Below are 16,715 nucleotides of genomic sequence, written 5' to 3'. Positions count from 1 at the left end.
TTGCCTGGTTCCGTACAAATTTTAGGATTGTTTGTTTTAGCTCTGTGAAGAATGCTGGTATTATTTTGATAGGAATTTGCACTGAATACGTAGATTGCTTTGGGTAGTATCTACATTTTACGATATTTGTTCTTCTAATCCATGAGCATGGAATATTTTTCCATTTCTTGGTGTCGTCCTCAATTTCTTTCATAAGCTTTATTTTTCTTTTCTTTTTATTTTATTTTTGAGAGAGAGAGAGTGTGAGCGGGGAAGGGACAGAGAGAGGGGAGACGCAGAATCTGAAGCAGGCTCCAGGCTCTGAGCTGTCAGCACAGAGCCCGATACGGGGCTTGAACCCACTAACCACGAGATCCAGGCACCCCTGGATATTAAGGCAACAGTACTACCCAAGATTATACAAATTTAATGCAATCTTTATCAAAGTCTCATGATGTTTTTGCAGCAATAGAAAAACCTGTCCTTAAATTCATATGGAAAATCATGGGACCTTGAAAATTAAAACAATCTTGAAAAAGAACAAAGTTGAAATTCTCACGCTTAACTTCCTGATTCAAAACTGAATGCAAAAGTACTGTAGGTGCCTGGGTGGCTCGGTTGGTTAAGGAACCAACTTCAGATAAGATCATGATCTCACAGTTCGAACCCCTCATGGGCTCTGTGTTGTCAGCTCAGAGCCTGGAGTCTGCACTTGATTCTGTGTCTTCCTTTCTGCCCTTCCCTGCTCTCACTGTCTCTCTCTCTCTCTCTCAAAAATAAACATTAAAATTTTTTTTTAGTTTAAGAGTATATAAAGAACTCCTACAACTCAGTAACAAAAAAATCAAAGGACTTGAAAAGACATTTTTCCCAAGAAGATATACAGATGGCCAATAAGCACAAGAAAAAGATGCTCAGTGTCATTAGTCACTTGGGAATGCAAATCCAAACCACTTCACATTCATTAGTGTGGCTATTATACAAAGTGGAAAACAAGTGTTGAGAATAATGTGCAGACATTGGGGCCCTTGTGCATTGCTAGAGGGAATGTAAAATGGTGCAGCCGCTGTGGGAAATAGTTTAGTCATTCCTCAAAAAGTTAAATGTGGAGTTACCATATGACCCAGCAATACCACTCCTAGGTACAGACCCCAAATAATGAAAGCTGGGACTCAGAGAGATACTCCGACATTGTGTTCACAGAAGCATTATTCACAATAGCCAAAGGGTTTGGGGCGCCTGGGTGGCTCAGTTGGTTAAGCGTCCAACTTCACTCAGGTCATGATCTCACAGTATGTGAGTTCGAGCCCCGCATCGGGCTCTGTGCTGACACCTCGGAGCCTGGAGCCCGCTTCAGATTGTGTCTCTCTGCCCCGCACCCACTCTGTCTCTCTCTGTCTCTCAAACATAAATAAACATTAAAAAAAAAAAATAGCCAAAGGGTGGTTACAACCCAAGTGCCCATCAGCAGATCAATAGGTAAACAAAATGCAGTATATGTTCACACACACACGGAATACTATTCAGCCATAAATTCTGAGTCATGCTATCACATGGATGCACCTTGAAGGTGCTATGCAAAGTAAAATAAGTCTGACATAGAAGGTTAAGTAATGTATGATTCCACTTAGATGAAGTGCCTAGAATACGAAAAATCCAAGACCCTGAATGTAGGATAGAAGTGGGGGCGGGGCAAGGGAGAGTTAATATTCGGTTGATACACTTTCTATTTGGGCTGTTGGAAATACTAACTATGGTTGCACAACATTGTGAATACACTCAATGCCACTGAACTCTATGCTAAAAAAGGTTAAAATGATCAATTTTATGTTATGTACGTTTTATTTTTAAAAGGAAACTATTGATGTAAAAAAGTCCAAGGCTTTTTTAGTACCTAAAGTCATAGTACCTAAAGTCATAGTACCTAAGTCTATGACCCTGAAAATAGGGCTTAGCCTCACAGAAACCCCAGCTCCCTTGTATAGATAGAGTGTGAGCTCCATGCAGTGTTGCGGAGGAGTTAAGGAGGGATGATTTCTCTGGCCATAATGCTTTGAGAGCCTGTGGACCACCTGCCACCTTTGCTGGTGGAAGGGGGTATAAGCAGGAGTGAAAAGAGAATGCCTTTGGGGCACCCTTCCCCCTGCTCTCCATGACCGGTGAAATGGTCCGGGGGAAGTGTGGTGTCCGCCGCCCCCCCAGATTTCCCTGTTATCCCAGCTTCAGATTGCTCTCTACTGTTGGGAGTGCTGCCATTCCAGAAACTGGGGTGCCCAGAAGTTTGTCCCTTTCACCATTAGGAGCCCCTGGAGCTCATCTCCTCAGGCTGGGCCACAGAGTTTGAGCTGCCAAGGCAGTATTTCACATGTCCCAAGACGGTCATTCTCCCCCTTGGTGATGCCCAAGGCGGTCATTCTCCCCCCTACACTTGTGTGGAGGGCTAGAACTTTAAGATATTTCATGGGGCGCCTGGGTGGCTCAGGTGTTTAAGCATCTCATTTTTTTTTTCCTCTTTTTAATGTTTATTTTTGAGAGAGCGTGAGCTGGGGAGGAGCAGAGAGAGATGGAAACAGAATCTGAAGCAGGCTTCAGGCTCTGAGCTGTCAGCACAGAACCCAGTGCAGGGCTCGAACTCACGAACCGCAAGATCACTGCCTGAGCTGAAGTTGGATGCCAACCGACTGAGCCTCCCGGGTGCCCCTAAGCATCTGACTTGATACCAGCTCAGGTGATGATCTCACAGTTCTCTCTCCCTCTCTGCCCCTTCCCTACTCCGTGAGCTTTCTCTCTCCCTCTCTCTCTCTCTCTGTCTCTCTCAAAATAAGTAAACAAACATTTTCAAAATAAAATATATCCTCATGTCGGGGCCCTACCATCAGTGCTTTCAATTCAATTGGTATGAAAGAAAGCACTGTATTTTTTAAAGCTTACCAGGTGATTTGAGTGTGTAGCCAGGATTGAGAACCACACTTCTTGGGGGTGATAAGTCAGCAGAAGCTTTTGGCTCAAGGCCCCATACAAAACTAGGAAAGGAGCTGGGAGTCATTGTATTCTAGCATATACCCAAGGGTCCATATACCCAAGGGTCTAAACTCTCTAGGCTTTGGGGTCAATTCCCTTCCCAAGCCTGCCGATCATCATGATCCATCATAAGAATCGCCTTGCTAAAGGAGATTCCCACGCCCCTCCCTGAACCTATTGACTGACTCTTCAGGGAAGGAGTCTGGGAGTCTGCATGTCAATAAGCGTCTGGGAGACAAGGCTCGCGGTGCCCAGAGAAGGCGCGCAGGGCAGGCACGCGCCGCCGCAGGACGGCCTTTGAGAGGCGGGCGCGGTGCAGCGTGCGGGTCTCCGTGGAGACGAGGGGCGGGGCTGGCCCGCGACGGCTGGGACGTCGGGGGCGGGGCGCGCGCCCAACCCCTAACGGCTGAGCCGAACCCAGTGGCCCGGGGCCGTCTCGCCGCTGCCATTCCCGCCCGCTCCCGCTCCGGGGACGGGCCTGGCCCGGCGGCTCGGACCTCTGGGGGCGGTGGGGCGGTGCGGCGGTGGGGCGGGTGGGGCGAGGGAGGGAAGGGCGCCTGCAGGCGGCGGCGAGACAGAAGCGCAGGGTCCCGCGCCGCCTCTTCGGCAAAGGCCGTCGAGGGCCGCGCCCCCCCTACCCGAGTGCTCGGGCCCCCGTGAAACGGAGGGGCGGAGGGGGCACTATTGCACCCCCGCTCTGGAGAGGCACCGACTGAGGCAATAGCTAGGCACCCACCACTGCTAAACCCCCTAGAGTAGAGAAGGGCACGTCCGCTTGGGGGCCAGCACCAACACCTTGCCGGTGTGTCGCCGGAACCCTTTATCTTATGTCCCCCAAAGGTCTCCCCGTTGACCCTGACCTCGGCCGTCGCTTACCCGAACTACGCCACATCCTCCCGGTTCGTTTTCAACCCTGGCTTTGAAACCCTCCCGTTCCCTGGACACAAAGTTGCCCCAGGTGGGCCCGTTCTGCCTCCGGCTGGGGTGAACGGCCACCTCGTGGCAATCCTGACCTGAGATGGGGGGCTCCGGGAAAGATGCTGTCTTGGCCTTCACCCCCCCCCCCCGCCCCCCCCCAGGCTCTCCAGACACCTGGTGTAATACTTGGGACAGAAAAGACCAGGCCAAATCTCTGTACCCCGGAGGGGCCCTTTTTTTTTTCCTTCATTTATTCAAACAAATATTTATTGAGCATCTATTGTGTGCCACGTACAGAGGATTCCGTGATACACAAGACAGATAAGCTAACTTTAGGGTGGGGCAGAGAAATGAGGATTAGAAACGCACAAACTCCCCAATAGTGAGACGTGCTATGACGAAAAACATGGGAAAGTGTGGAGGAAGGGGGGGCGTGGGTAACCCTACTTCAGATGGGGTGTTTAAGGAGGGTTTCCCAGAGAAGGTGACATTAACTTGTCACAAAAAGGGGCAATTGCCGTGAAAGTCTTCAAATTGAAGACTGGAAACAGCACAAAGGCACTGCGGTGGCCTGCGGCTTGGATGTCCAAGGCATGGACAGAAAAGCCAGCAATGAAGGGGAGCCAGGGTAAAAACAGGAGACCAGCAGGGGACAGGACCACATCTGGCCTTCCAGGCTGTGAGGAGACGTTTGGATTTTACTCCGAGTGTGATGGGAAGCTGTCCAAGTGTTTCGGCAGGGGTGGGCAAGATCCCACAGGGGCTTTGGGGAAAACTTGGCCTCTGTGAAGATCTGGCAACAGGGAGACCCACTTTGAGGCTTTCTCAATGTCTTGGGGCAGGGGGTGCAAGGCAGGCAGGTCCAGAATACAGTTTAGCGTCAGAGAGAGCTCAGTCCCTCTTGGTATTCTTCTCGAGGTCAAACACCCCCTTCAGCTGTTTCCAGTGAGGCATGGTTCTGGGGCCTGGGGCCCAGATGAACAGCCTTTATGGTTGTCTTTCACACCCAGACAAGGGTGGCTCACAGCCTGATGCCCGCCCTCATCCTGTGGCCCTGCTCTCCCCTCCCCACGCCCAGCCAACTGGACAGATGGGGCAAGGGTACTGGACTGGTAATTAGACTTGGAGTAGAATCCGCATGCCCCAAGTGAGTCCTGCCTCTTCTCTGGACCTCAGCTTCGTCATGTAAAATGGGGCGGGGCGGGGGGGGGGGGCGGACAGGGCAGATGGGACAAGATGTGGGCTAAGAATCCTCCCATTCAATCCCTTGATGGTCTCAAAAGCATTATTCAAAGCCCACTTCTTTCAAGAAAGATTACCTGAGGAGGGGGGGAGAAAAGGAAGGGAGCATATTTTTTGAGAGTTACTGATGTCAGGCTCCAGATTACACGTTGGTTTGGTTGGGTATTTTTTCCCCCATCTTTAAATTTCTGAACCTGACTTAGGGCCAAGAGTTAGATTCGTTTCTAGATTCTCATCATTCGATGCTACACAAGACAGCCAAGGTCTTGGAGGCAGGCGGACAGATAGGAAGCAAGTAAATAAAAGCTCATGCAGCTGGAGAAACCTTAAGAGAAAAGGAATCAGGATGACAGGATGGAGGGAGCCAGTGTGGATGGGGGCGGCAGTCGGGGGTGGGGAGGGGGCAGGCTAGCAGGATGCCTGGCGCCACAGCCGGCATGTCTGCAGGGGTGTGCCCGCCAGGAGAAGGAGCCCGCAGGGAGGGAGGGAGCGCCGGCGGATAAATTCGAAGAGGTCAGCGGGGCCTGGCGGAGTCGGGGTGGGGGGTGGGGCACTGGAGGGTCCCAGCAGGACAGTCACAAGCTCTGGTTTGCCTTTTAAAAGCTCCTCTGGCTGCCTCGTAAGTAGAGGAAGAACTGGATTGAATTTGGCCGAGGAGGGGGACCATGGCAGGGCCAGGTGTATGTATGGTGGCCATCCAAGCGGGACGCCTTTGCTGCCAGCTACCCGGTGCAGCCGTAATGTCCCCACCCTTCAGGCCCCCCTCAGATAATGGCAATTAGGGAGCAGTCTGGTGTGAGGCTGTGCCTCATCACGGGAAGAAAGGGGCAGTTAACACATACTTGACTAGTAGAAAAGTTCAAGGTCCCCAAATGGGACAAGCAACGATGAAATAAAATTCTGTGCCTTGCAAAGGTCGCAGTAGGCTTTCCACTAGGGTCTTCAAAGGTGTCACAATTCTGTGGGGTCCCTGCCTGCTCTGCCAGGCAGCCCAGTGGGCTCAGTGCACAGATACTTCGAGTTGTGACCCATGTAAGGTCAGTGCTGGGACAGGAAGCCAGACCCGGTTTGAATCCCATCTCATTCATTCAACAAATATTTACTGAGGGCCTACTATGTGCCAGGCCCTATGCAGCAGTGAGTTAGACAGGGCTCCTGCTCTAGTGGGAACAGGCAGGAGACAGGATAATCTCAGAAAGTGATAAGTGCGATAAAACAAAGTACATCAAGTGTCTGGGGGTAGGGGAGCGGGGGCTACTTGCAATGGGGTAAACAGCAAATGCCTTGCCATCTTTTTCTGGCCGGATGTCATTGGGGCATTGCCCAACCTTTCTGAAGCCTCAGTTTCCTCATCTGGACAGTGGAGGGACATGCACCCACCACCCCCTGGAAACGATATTCCGGGAAAGCGTGGTGCCCAGGCTCCCAGCTGCTGAGCATGGGGCTGCAGGCTGCTCTCCCCGCCGCCCCCGCACCTGTTTAGGGCTTTCAGTTCTTCCCCAGGAAGAAAGTGTCCACTAACTGAGGTTGGTTGTGACAAAGGGAGATAAAGCCAAGTTTCCCTTGCCTGCACCTCAGCCAACAGGGATTGCGCTGTAGGGGTGGCCAAAGCAGGCCACTGGGGCTGGTGGCCCAAGGAGACACAGGCAGGTGGTTTCTGCCTGTCGGCTTTTGTCCTCGTCTTCTGGATCCCTCTCCAGAATGGTTTCTCGATCCTGTCCTAGCTCCTTGGGCCTCAAACCGAAGTTCTGGGGAAGAGATGTCCCCCAGCTCCCTCCCCCCCAACTCCACACTCCCCTCTAAGGAAACCAAGCCCTGCAGGGGCAGAGGCGAGGCCGCAGGTCCCGGAGCCCGAGCCAGGCCAGAGCTCCCTCTCGGAGCCTGTAAACTGACCCTTGGGTGGGGGGAAGAAGCGGGGGGGGGGGGGGGGGGACCGGGAATGTACCCAGAAGACCCCTGCCCCCCAAGGAAAGGGAATCCCCAGAAGGCTTTGGGCTGGGAGCTACCCTCTCCTCACGAGGCCTTTCCTCCCTAACGTTAACCACCCAGCTCCTCTCAGCTGCTCTCCTTGGTCCCCACCCAAGGGTGAGCCTGGGAGGGGACAGTTACTCAAGGGCGGAGCCTGGAGAAGCCATTTTCTAGTTTCCACTGCTCACTCCCTCCTTCAAATCCTCACCCCTGGTCCAGGCTCTCTGAGCGGCCCACATGCAGGCCCTGTGACACACACACGGACGGGAGGGCTGGACAGAGACCCCAGTTCCAAGCCTCAGGATCCCCGGGGCTGGGGATGCTGCTTGGGGGCAGGGGGAGGTGCAGTCAAGTGTAGGGTGAGCCCAGAGCAGCCAGGCGGACTGCTGAGGCCACTAACAGGAATGAAGAATGGGATATGAACTTAGAAAAGCAGGCAGGAGGCAGACCACAGCCAGTCTCCGCCACAGCCCAGAAGAGAGGGCAGTGGGGGTGGCGGGGTGGGGGGACAGAGGCCCTGAGGAGTGATGGCAGCACCTGAGGTGGGAGCCCAAGGGAGGGCACGTGCACACCAGCTGGGGGTTACAAAACCTGAAAAGGAAGAAAAACGAATCCTGAGGGTCCAGCGCTCTCCCTGTGGGGTGGCACTCATGCGTGGAAAAAGGCCCCAGGTGGGGACACAGCACAGCACAGCAGTAGGAAATGGTGGGGGGGGGGGGGGGGGGGACATGCTCTTGAGGGCAACCTGGTCTCAGGTCACCAAGAGTTAGCAAATCTCTTGGACAGAGGAACCCCATTTACAGGACGAATCCTCTAGATCTTTCCAGGATAGCAAGGAAGGCTAGTCCCGGCTTGCGCCACACATCCACCCACAGGGCTGGTGGAAAACACCCAGGCCCTGTTCTGAAGGCCAAGTTACACCTGGATGTGTCAGTGGAAACGTCCTGTTCAACAGAGCGGGAAGCACAACTGCGTGTGCGACAGGGAGCGGTGACACGAGGGCCCCCGTTCAGCCGCGGGCGCCTGCCAAGAGCTGGGCCGAGGCCAGGCGGTGGGGGCGAGGGGCGGGGACTTGGTTTTCCCTCCGCATCCTTCCTTCTACACCGTTGGGTTTTATACCACGAACAACTTTATTGAGAAAAAACTAACGAGCTTTTAAAGAACTGGGGGGAGGGGCAAGGCGGCCTGGGGAAGGGCAGCGAGATTGCTGGCAGCGCCGCGGCAGGCTGGGCCCCCACCCCCCTTTCCTCCTGTGCCCGCTGCTGGGTCCCGCAGCCTTCCGACTTTTGGAGGACGGACTTTTGGAGGACGGACGGAGGGGGGCGGCTGGCTCCTGGAGACAGGTTCAAATCTCCCATCACCCTCAATTCTTTCACCCTCGCGGCCTTATCTCTAGTGGTTGGGGATTCTTACTCGATACCCATGGTCCGCAGGTGCCTGGGGTGAAGGCTCCCCTAAAGGCCAAATGCAGACGTGTGCACGCGGTCCTGCCATCCCTTCTCCCTTAATGCCATTCCGAATGAAAACGGCACGAAGCTGTGTGAAGTTCCACGAAGGTCTGGTTTCTTCCACGAGAACTACTTACCTCCATTCTTAAAACAATGAGTACTGTATTAGAACCCTTCGCGGGGCTCACGCTTTGCCGGTGCCCTAAGCATGGGCCACCTGCACTTCAGAGCCTGCCCCCTGGCCTATCCCATTCCACCCGGCTCTTCCTTTACGCCCCGCTCGGGCCTGGGGGGCCAGCAGGCTCCCTGCAAGCGGGGCCTCCGGGAACTCCGAGCTCTCTCGGTCCCCACGTTTCGCACCCTTTCAGCCTCAGCAGCGACTTGGCCCCTCCTTTGATCTCTGGCCACTCTGCCCGGGTTCGTCTGACCCACGGACCCCTCGGAGCCCACTGCCCGGCCACAAGGGGCTAGGGGCCAGGGCCCCGAACAACGTCCCCATTCAGGGTTTCACAATATACATTTGCATCTTAAAGGCAACCTTCCCCACCGTCTCGCCTGGTGAATTTCCCTTTGTCTCCACTTAAATGCTGAAAAGTACTTAATGCCTCTCTATTTACATTTAAAATCCCAAACTGGGCCCAGCCACCCTCCCTCCCAGCCCAGGCCTAGGCTGGAGCCAACCTCTCAGTTTAAAACCCCTTTTGGGGAGACCGATTCTTTGGCCTTCAACTCTCTGCAGCCGGCTCAAGCCAATGAGGCCTTTCCGGGTGAAGGACCCTCAGGGGGCAGGGTCTCTGAACCCCATCCCTGAGGCTGGTGACTCCCACGCAGGTCTTCTGAAACCCTCCCAGGGGAAGGTGCCTCCATTCGAGCTCTAGTGTGTGTACCCCTTTTACAGATGACACTGAGGCTGACAGAAGCACAGGAGGGAACCTGCCCAGAGCCCGGGGTTTTGCATCCTAGACCCAGACTTGCCATCAGGCCCAGCAGACTCCTCTGCTGACACCAAGATCTCTGTTTTATGTCCCATCCTCCAGGCAGGCTGTGTTCTTCCCAGTCCTCCCTTCTCTTGAGGACATCTCGGTTTGGCTTTCCAGACTCAGACTGCCAAAGCTGGAGGAGGGTCGTTCAAACTGCACACATCCCTTTTTCACAAACTGGGGAACCGAGGCAGAGCAGTGGGGGGTGGGGGGCGGTGGGTGGCACAAGAGGTCTGGGGGAGTGGCCAGGGTCGAGGTCAAACCAGGAGCTCATGGCTCTGGGTCCATCTCCCTGTTGCTGCAGTACAGACAGCAATGAACAGGGGTACCCAGCAGGCAGGGTGTGGCCAGGGCTGGGATCTGGCAGGGAGCAAGGCAGGCCCCACTCTGTTCTTACAGTTTTACACAAGCAAATAGACAGAATAGGGTCAGATGATGATGGTAAGCACATGATCAGAGGATGATGTGATACAGGTACTTCAGCCAGGCTGGCGTGGAGGCTGCCCTGAAGAGGTAGGTATTCATGGATTGCAATCGAAATAAAGGCAGTCAGCGGTACACCAAGTGCAAAGGCCCTGAGGTGGGAGTCCCCTGGGTCTGTGTGAGGAACACAAAGGCCAGCGTAGGGGCGCCTGGGTGGCTCAGTGGGTTAAGCATCCGACTTCAGCTCAGGTCATGATCTCCCAGTTTGTGAGTTCGAGCCCCGCGTCAGGCTTTGTGCTGACAGCTCAGAGACTGGAGCCTGCTTCAGATTCTGTGTCTCCCTCCCTCTCTCTCTGCCCCTCCCTGGCTCACACTGTCTCTCTCAAAAAAATAAACATTAAAAAAAAAAAAAAAAAAAGGCCAGTGTGGCTGAGTGCAGACTCCTCTTAAGTCTGATGAAAAGCCACTGGAGGCCTTCTCAACAGAGGTGGGAAGCAGGGGATCAGACTTCACATCAGCTGCTCTGCCTGCTGCTGAATGGAGAGGACTGTGGAGAGTGTGGGGGTGGGCTTGGGGAGGAACCTGTTTGGGGGTAGCTGTGACAGGAAACTATGGGGTGAATGAGAGGGTAGAGGGAAAAAAAAAAACAGGGCGAGTCTATGCTTTGGGGCTAGGACTGCCTGGGAACCTTGGGGAGAGGAGCAGGTTTGCAAGAGAAAAAAACCGAGTTCTGTTTTAGCCAGGACGCAGATGAGATGTGTCTGGACATCCCAGTGGAGGCCACGACAGGCGGCTGGATGCCAGAGTCCTTTGGTCAGGAGAGAGACAGAAATGAGGGCTGATAGAAACGGGGGTCAGCAGGGTATGGATGGTATTTGGAGCTCCAGGATTGGATGAGCTCAACTAGGGAGAGAGAGAGAGAGAGAGAGAGAGAGAGAGAGAGAGAGATGCCCTGGCCACTTCCATATGTTTCTTTTTCCAAATTTTGTCATGTTTCATTGGTTTGCTTGAGGCCTTCCCCACCTACGTTTCCATAGAGGGGTGATGGGGGTGGGGAGCTGTTTGGGAGGTATGGGGTTTGAGAAGCATCCCTGAAGGCTGGCAGCACCCCAGGCCTAGAATCCTGGCTAACTGGACATCCAGGTAGCCCCAGGCCTCAGTTTCCTCATCTGTACAACGAGGCCAGTGGGATGAAACCACTTGCGTCTCTGGCAGTTCCCAAAGCCCTAGAATTATTAGTCTCCCAGAGCCCTGGTCTACAGGTCCACAGGCAGCGCTCCCCTCCCCCCACAAGCACCTGCTCCACCAGCAGGCCAAGGAGCCCACTAGGGCCGGTGTGGACTCTGAGCCGCGTCTTCTGCACCCTCCCCACCGCCTGGGCCACACTGCCCTGCCTGTACGTATTCACTCCCTCCGCTGGTTCCTTCTCCCCTCCAACCCTGGCAGGCCTCCCCCAGGGCTGGAGAACCTTCCCTCTGCCCCACACTGGCCACACTCCCTAAACTGACCAGGTGTTGGGGGTCTAGCCCATCTAGCAGAAAAACTGTTAACTCAGGCCCTGTTCTTTCTGCCCCCACCCAGGGTGAGTCCTCAGATTTTTTGAAGGGAAAGCTGAAGTCTGGACACATTTTTACCCGAAATCACCTGATTTTTTTAATCCTGGTGTTTTAAAACCCACGGGGCAAACCGGGCAGATTCCAGCCAGGGGGTCTCGAGGGCCGGAAGCTCGCCGGTCCATTCTGATAGACTGATCCACTTTCTGAAGGGGCTGCACGGTGACCGACCAGCCCTTGTTTCTTGAAACTCTCTCTTCCTTAGCTTCCGTGACACCTGCCACGCCTGGTTTCCTCCTCCCTCTCTGACCGTTCTTCCTCTGTCTCCAGTGGAGCACCCCTCCCTTTTCTACCATTTCCACGTCCTCCTTTTCCCTGCGCGATGACCCCAGGGAAGACACCCCTGACCCAGCCTGCTCCAGATTCACATTTCCAGCGACCTTCTCTCCCGGAATGGCTGGGCAAATTTCAGTCTGAGGATGTCCCTGCGGCCCATGCCAGGGTTCCCCCAGGGGCATCACCCTCTGCTCTTGCTCTGACCTTTAGAGCCCCAAGCTCTAGCCTCTCTAGGCCAGGCACCTGGCTACCCCCTCCACCTGATTTCCTTGGGCCGGCTCTCTTTCCGGTGTCCCTGTTCCTGCCCCATCATGTACCCTGGGCCACCGGGTAGGGCCGCCATGCCCACCTCCCCCGGCGTGCCCTCTGCTCATTCTTGGATGGCTCCTGTTCCTGGACAGACAGACACTCCTCAGGGGGCTGCAGCAGCTCCGTCTTCCTGCTTCTCGGTCACTGCACTGCATCCTCCAAGCAGCCCAGCCTGCACACACTTTGCATTTCCGGAACCTGTGGTTTTTGTGCTCAAGTCACGTGCAGTTTCTGCAAGACCTTTGCAAGACCACCCCAGCAAGACCTTTCTGCTCCCCAGGGCCGCCCCCAGGGCTCAGCTCTGTGGCACTTTCAGAAACCCCTCTCAGTCAGGAAATTCCTGGCGGTCTTTTCTCACTTTGGCTGAGGTCTCAGGCCCCAAGGTTTTCCTGGCCCTTGACAGACAGTCCACTCAGGGGGGTCCTCATTCCTGGAAGAGGGGCTTGGCCTTCTTTGCTGGGACGGGACCTGTGATTATCTCCCCTCCCCTATGGGCCGTACTCACCGCCCTGGGAGTGAAGCCCTTCCTGGCTCCCAGCGACTGACACCCCCCCCCGCCCCCCTCAAAACCACTCCCCGTCTCACCTTTTCCTAGCTTCAATTTCTTCCTCTCCTGGACCTTATTCACTAGCTTGTCAGAGGGCAAATGGGGTCTGTGCTTGGGGGTGCGCGCCGACAAGAGGGGACTCTTGGGGTAGAAGGCCCAGAACACCCCCACTCTGCTTTTCCGGATTTGAAGGCCTCCAGCTCTCTCCACCCTGAAACCCCAATTTTCTACGTCCCGTCCCACCCACCCCTCCATGCTCAGGCCTAAAATCACTTACCCCAAAGGGATCAGCTCTCCTCTCTGGGTGTCTCCCCATGGTCTCAGCTTCCCCAAGCAGAGGCTTCTTTGGCTTCAAGAAAGACCGTCCGGCGCCTCCTCCGCACCCGCGACACTGGACCCCGCCCAGCTCAGGGCCGCCAGACTTGCACGATCCTCTGCGGAGGACTTCGCCTGGTACCAGGAGAAAGGAGCCGGGCGAGCGGTCTCCAGGACCCGCTCTCAATCGCACTCTCCCGACGAGAATGGGAGGGGTGTGGCCGGAGCAACTCCCCTCCCCCATCCTGTCCGAGAACTCCTTCGGGGGTCGCACCCCGACATTTCGCTCAACCTGCTTCACCGTGGAGCCGACATTTGGCTTTGCGGGGGGGGGGACCGTGGCGGCTACTCGCGCACCACAAAATGGGGCACTTAGAGCATCAGCGCCAGTGGGGGTGGGGGGCTAAGAAATGTCCTCAGAGAGACACTTGCGGTCGTCCCCCACGTCCTCTCGGGCGGTGCCCGGGCCCCTTAGGCCTAACAAGACCCCGGGCGCACAGCTGGAGGGCGCCTCCAGCCGCCATCCCCTCGGACTCGGGTGGAGACCCCCCTCGAAGATGTCCTAGCACACTTCACATTGCCCCAGCCGACCACGTGAGGGCGTGCCCTGTGTTAGTTCGGACAAATTAAAGCTTGTCCTGCGGGCAGGCCTGGGGCCCCCTGGACGCGCTCGGGGCTTAGGTGGCCGTGGCGCACTCTTGGCTGCCGGCCGCAAAGCTCCGCGCCGCGCGGCCTCCCCCGGGGCCCGAGCTATTCGTCTCCAAACCGGGTGCCCCCCTCCACTCGCGCTCCCGCAGCCTAGGGTGCACCCCTCCGTTCCCCTTTGTCGAGCCCTTCCTGGGCGCAGGCCGCTTCTCCGCTGCGCCGCAGGCTCGGGCCCTGTCCGGGGCGCTCGGCGGTGGGCTCGGTGGCGCCCGGGAGGCGCTGCCCGGGAAGCCAGAGGCCGAGGAAGGGGCTCCAAGAAGCACAAGTTGGCGCTGGCTCCAGACCAGGCTGTTGTTGTTCTCAACGTGGTCCGCCACGGAGCTATAAAGGCGGAGCGGAGCGCCCTCCTCACCAGAGCGCAGCGCGCACGCCCAGCGAGCTCCGGCGACAACGGTGGTAGCGGCAGCAGCGGCGCTTCCCTCGGCCGATTTCCTCGCTCCTGCAGGGTCCCGGCTCCGGCGCCCTCCGCTCCGGCCCCTCCGCTCCGGCTCCGGCTCCGGCCCCGGCCCCGGCCCAGGACCCCGGATCCGGCCGGCCCGGCCCCCACCCCAGCCCTGCCGCCCGGCCCCAGGCCCGGCCGCGGCCGCTCCCGCCTGGAGCCGCCGCGCGCCCCCAGTCCCCCGGCGCCCCCTCGGCCTCTCGCCTTCCTCTTCCCGGCGCGGCCCCCGGGCTTCCGCGCCCCGCCCGCCACCAACCCGCTCGCCACCATGTCTGTGGAGCTCGAGGAGGCCCTGCCGCTGACGACCGCCGAGGGGGCGGCCAAGAAGGCGGCCAAGGCTGGCGGCTCGGCAGCGCTGTCCCCGTCCAAGAAGAAGAAGAACAACAAGAAGAAGAACCAGCCGGGCAAGTACAGCCAGCTGGTGGTGGAGACCATCCGCAGGCTGGGCGAGCGCAACGGCTCGTCGCTGGCCAAGATCTACACGGAGGCCAAGAAGGTGGCGTGGTTCGACCAGCAGAACGGGCGCACCTACCTCAAGTACTCCATCAAGGCGCTGGTGCAGAACGACACGCTCCTGCAGGTGAAGGGCACCGGCGCCAACGGCTCCTTCAAGCTCAACCGCAAGAAGCTGGAGGGCGGCGGCGAGCGGCGCGGAGCCACAGCGGCCGCCACCGCCCCGGCGCCCGCCGCGCACAAGGCCAAGAAGGCGGCCCCGGGCGCGGCCGGCCCCCGGCGCGCGGACAAGAAGCCGGCCAAGGGCCAGAAGCCCGAGAAGCGTTCGCACAAGAAGGGCGCCGCCTCCAAGAAGGACAAAGGCAGCAAGGCTAAGAAGGCGGCGGCTGCCGGGGGCAAGAAGGTGAAGAAGGCGGCCAAGCCCAGCGTCCCCAAGGTGCCCAAGGGCCGCAAGTGAGCTCGCCGGCCTGCCGGGTCTTTCCGGTGTTCGGTTTTTCTACCCCAAGTGTATGTAGGTTTTTGTACGGTTGCCCGGCCAGGCCACCGCCGCCCCTGCTCTGAGCCGCACGGAGGGCCCGGGGCTCCCTCCATCCCCTTTCCTGCCCCCCCCTCCCCCGCCGCGGTAGCGGTTTTTTGTTGTTGTTTTTGCTTTAGATTTTTGAAACGGCCAGGCGACGCCCCTATTGGCTCTCGCCCTTGGCAACGGCTGTCTCCATGGTAACCGGCCCCTAGGCGCCAATGGCCGAGGCCGCGCCTGCCTGCCAGGGCGGGGGCCGCGGGTTGGCCGGGCCCTGGTGCGCTGAGACGCCGCCGCCGCGCCGCCCTTCCCCACTCCCCACCCTCCGCCTTTGGGTGCGCGACAAACAATCGCTCGGGGCGCGGGGCCGCGCGGCCTTCCTTTCCTCCCGTTGGCCTTTTTGGGGCACAATAAATTGTTTAAACCTTTGAACCGCTCTCGTTTTCTTCCGAGTGGAGTAGGGATGGGTGCGGTCGGCGAGCAGCTTGGGTTGGATGGTGGGTCCCAAGGGTCTTGGGTACCCCGGATGTTAGCTAGGTAGGCCTGGAGTTCCCCGTGAGGGGTGGAAACTGCGGGGAGGGGGCGCCTGGCTGATGCCGGAAGGAGCCTCAAGGGACCGATCTCTAGTGTGCGGAGGTGGAAACATGCTGGAGATAGGCTGCTCCGGTCCCCGACAGGGGGTGGGGAGAGGGGGAGGGGACAGCCATGGCTTTTTGGGCTTACTGGTCAGTGCCCCTCAGCACGTACGAGGTCCCTCCAGGATGAGCCTTGGCAAAGGTTAGTTATTCCGAATTCACTGAGACTTTGTGTTGATGTGAGAGGGATGTGGAGGCCTCGGGCTCTGGCACACTGAGCACAACCCGAGGTGTGGCCTGAGCAAGGCAGGGATCCTCAGCTTGTTTGTTCATCTGGAGTGCACACGCGGGACCCCGGAGGATTCCTGGACAAGTTGGAAAGTGTGAACCTGAGCCCTGGGACACTCTGGTGTCCAGCATATGGAATAGTTGTACTTAAGGCCGTTTGAGCCTTTGACAGATGTTCCTATGAGGACAACCCTGCAAAAGGAGGGCTCTGGAAGCTAGGGAATGTTCTAGAACAGTGCGTGTGTACATGTACCAAACGGTAAGCCTGGGCTGGGGGTAGGTGAAAGATGGAGATGATCTCTGTGTTAGTGTTAGAGACTAGGAGAGGGGAGGGAGCATCACTGGAGAAGCGCCCCTGGCCTGCTGGTATCCCAGAGCAGGGCCTGGCAGCCACTACCCTCCCCCTGCACACAGAGTGGGGGTCACAGAGCAAACACTTCAGCCATCTGTCACCCTGCAGATCCTTCCACACAGGGCGAGTGGCCACTCCACTTGCTCTTTCAGTGTCTTAAAGTCAGTGGGGGCTCCTCCCTGCTGCCTCCTGCCTCAGGGACAAGTCCCAGACACGTCCCTTGGCACATCATTGCTCTCTAGGCAGAAGGTTTGAGGACAAGGTGCCCCTCCACCTACTAGCCTGGCTGTGACTGTTCTGATTCTGGGGAACTGGGGGTGTCCAGGAGGCAGGAAGGAGGCCTGGGT

At 57.2% G+C, this 16,715-nt stretch overlaps 1 protein-coding gene across 1 annotated transcript; it reads left to right on the top strand.

Moving 5' to 3' along the window:
- The first annotated feature begins 14,066 nt into the window (after positions 1-14,066).
- LOC109256056 (histone H1.10) lies at positions 14,067-15,585 on the top strand. Its single transcript, XM_019430990.2, has one exon. It carries the CDS (start codon positions 14,452-14,454, stop codon positions 15,091-15,093), a length of 642 nt encoding a protein of 213 aa, XP_019286535.1. The 5' UTR covers positions 14,067-14,451; the 3' UTR covers positions 15,094-15,585.
- Positions 15,586-16,715: the final 1,130 nt, after the last annotated feature.

This window comes from Panthera pardus, unplaced genomic scaffold, assembly GCF_024362965.1.
Source record: "Panthera pardus isolate Hobbes unplaced genomic scaffold, ASM2436296v1 HiC_scaffold_8, whole genome shotgun sequence".
Lineage (NCBI taxonomy): Eukaryota > Metazoa > Chordata > Mammalia > Carnivora > Felidae > Panthera > Panthera pardus.
Note: the sequence above shows the minus strand (reverse complement) of the source record. Positions and strands in the feature narration are given on the sequence as shown.

Coding starts and splice junctions, on each gene's coding strand:
- LOC109256056 (XM_019430990.2), top strand. CDS start 14,452: ATGTCTGTGGAGCTCGAGGAGGCCCTGCCGCTGACGACCGCCGAGGGG.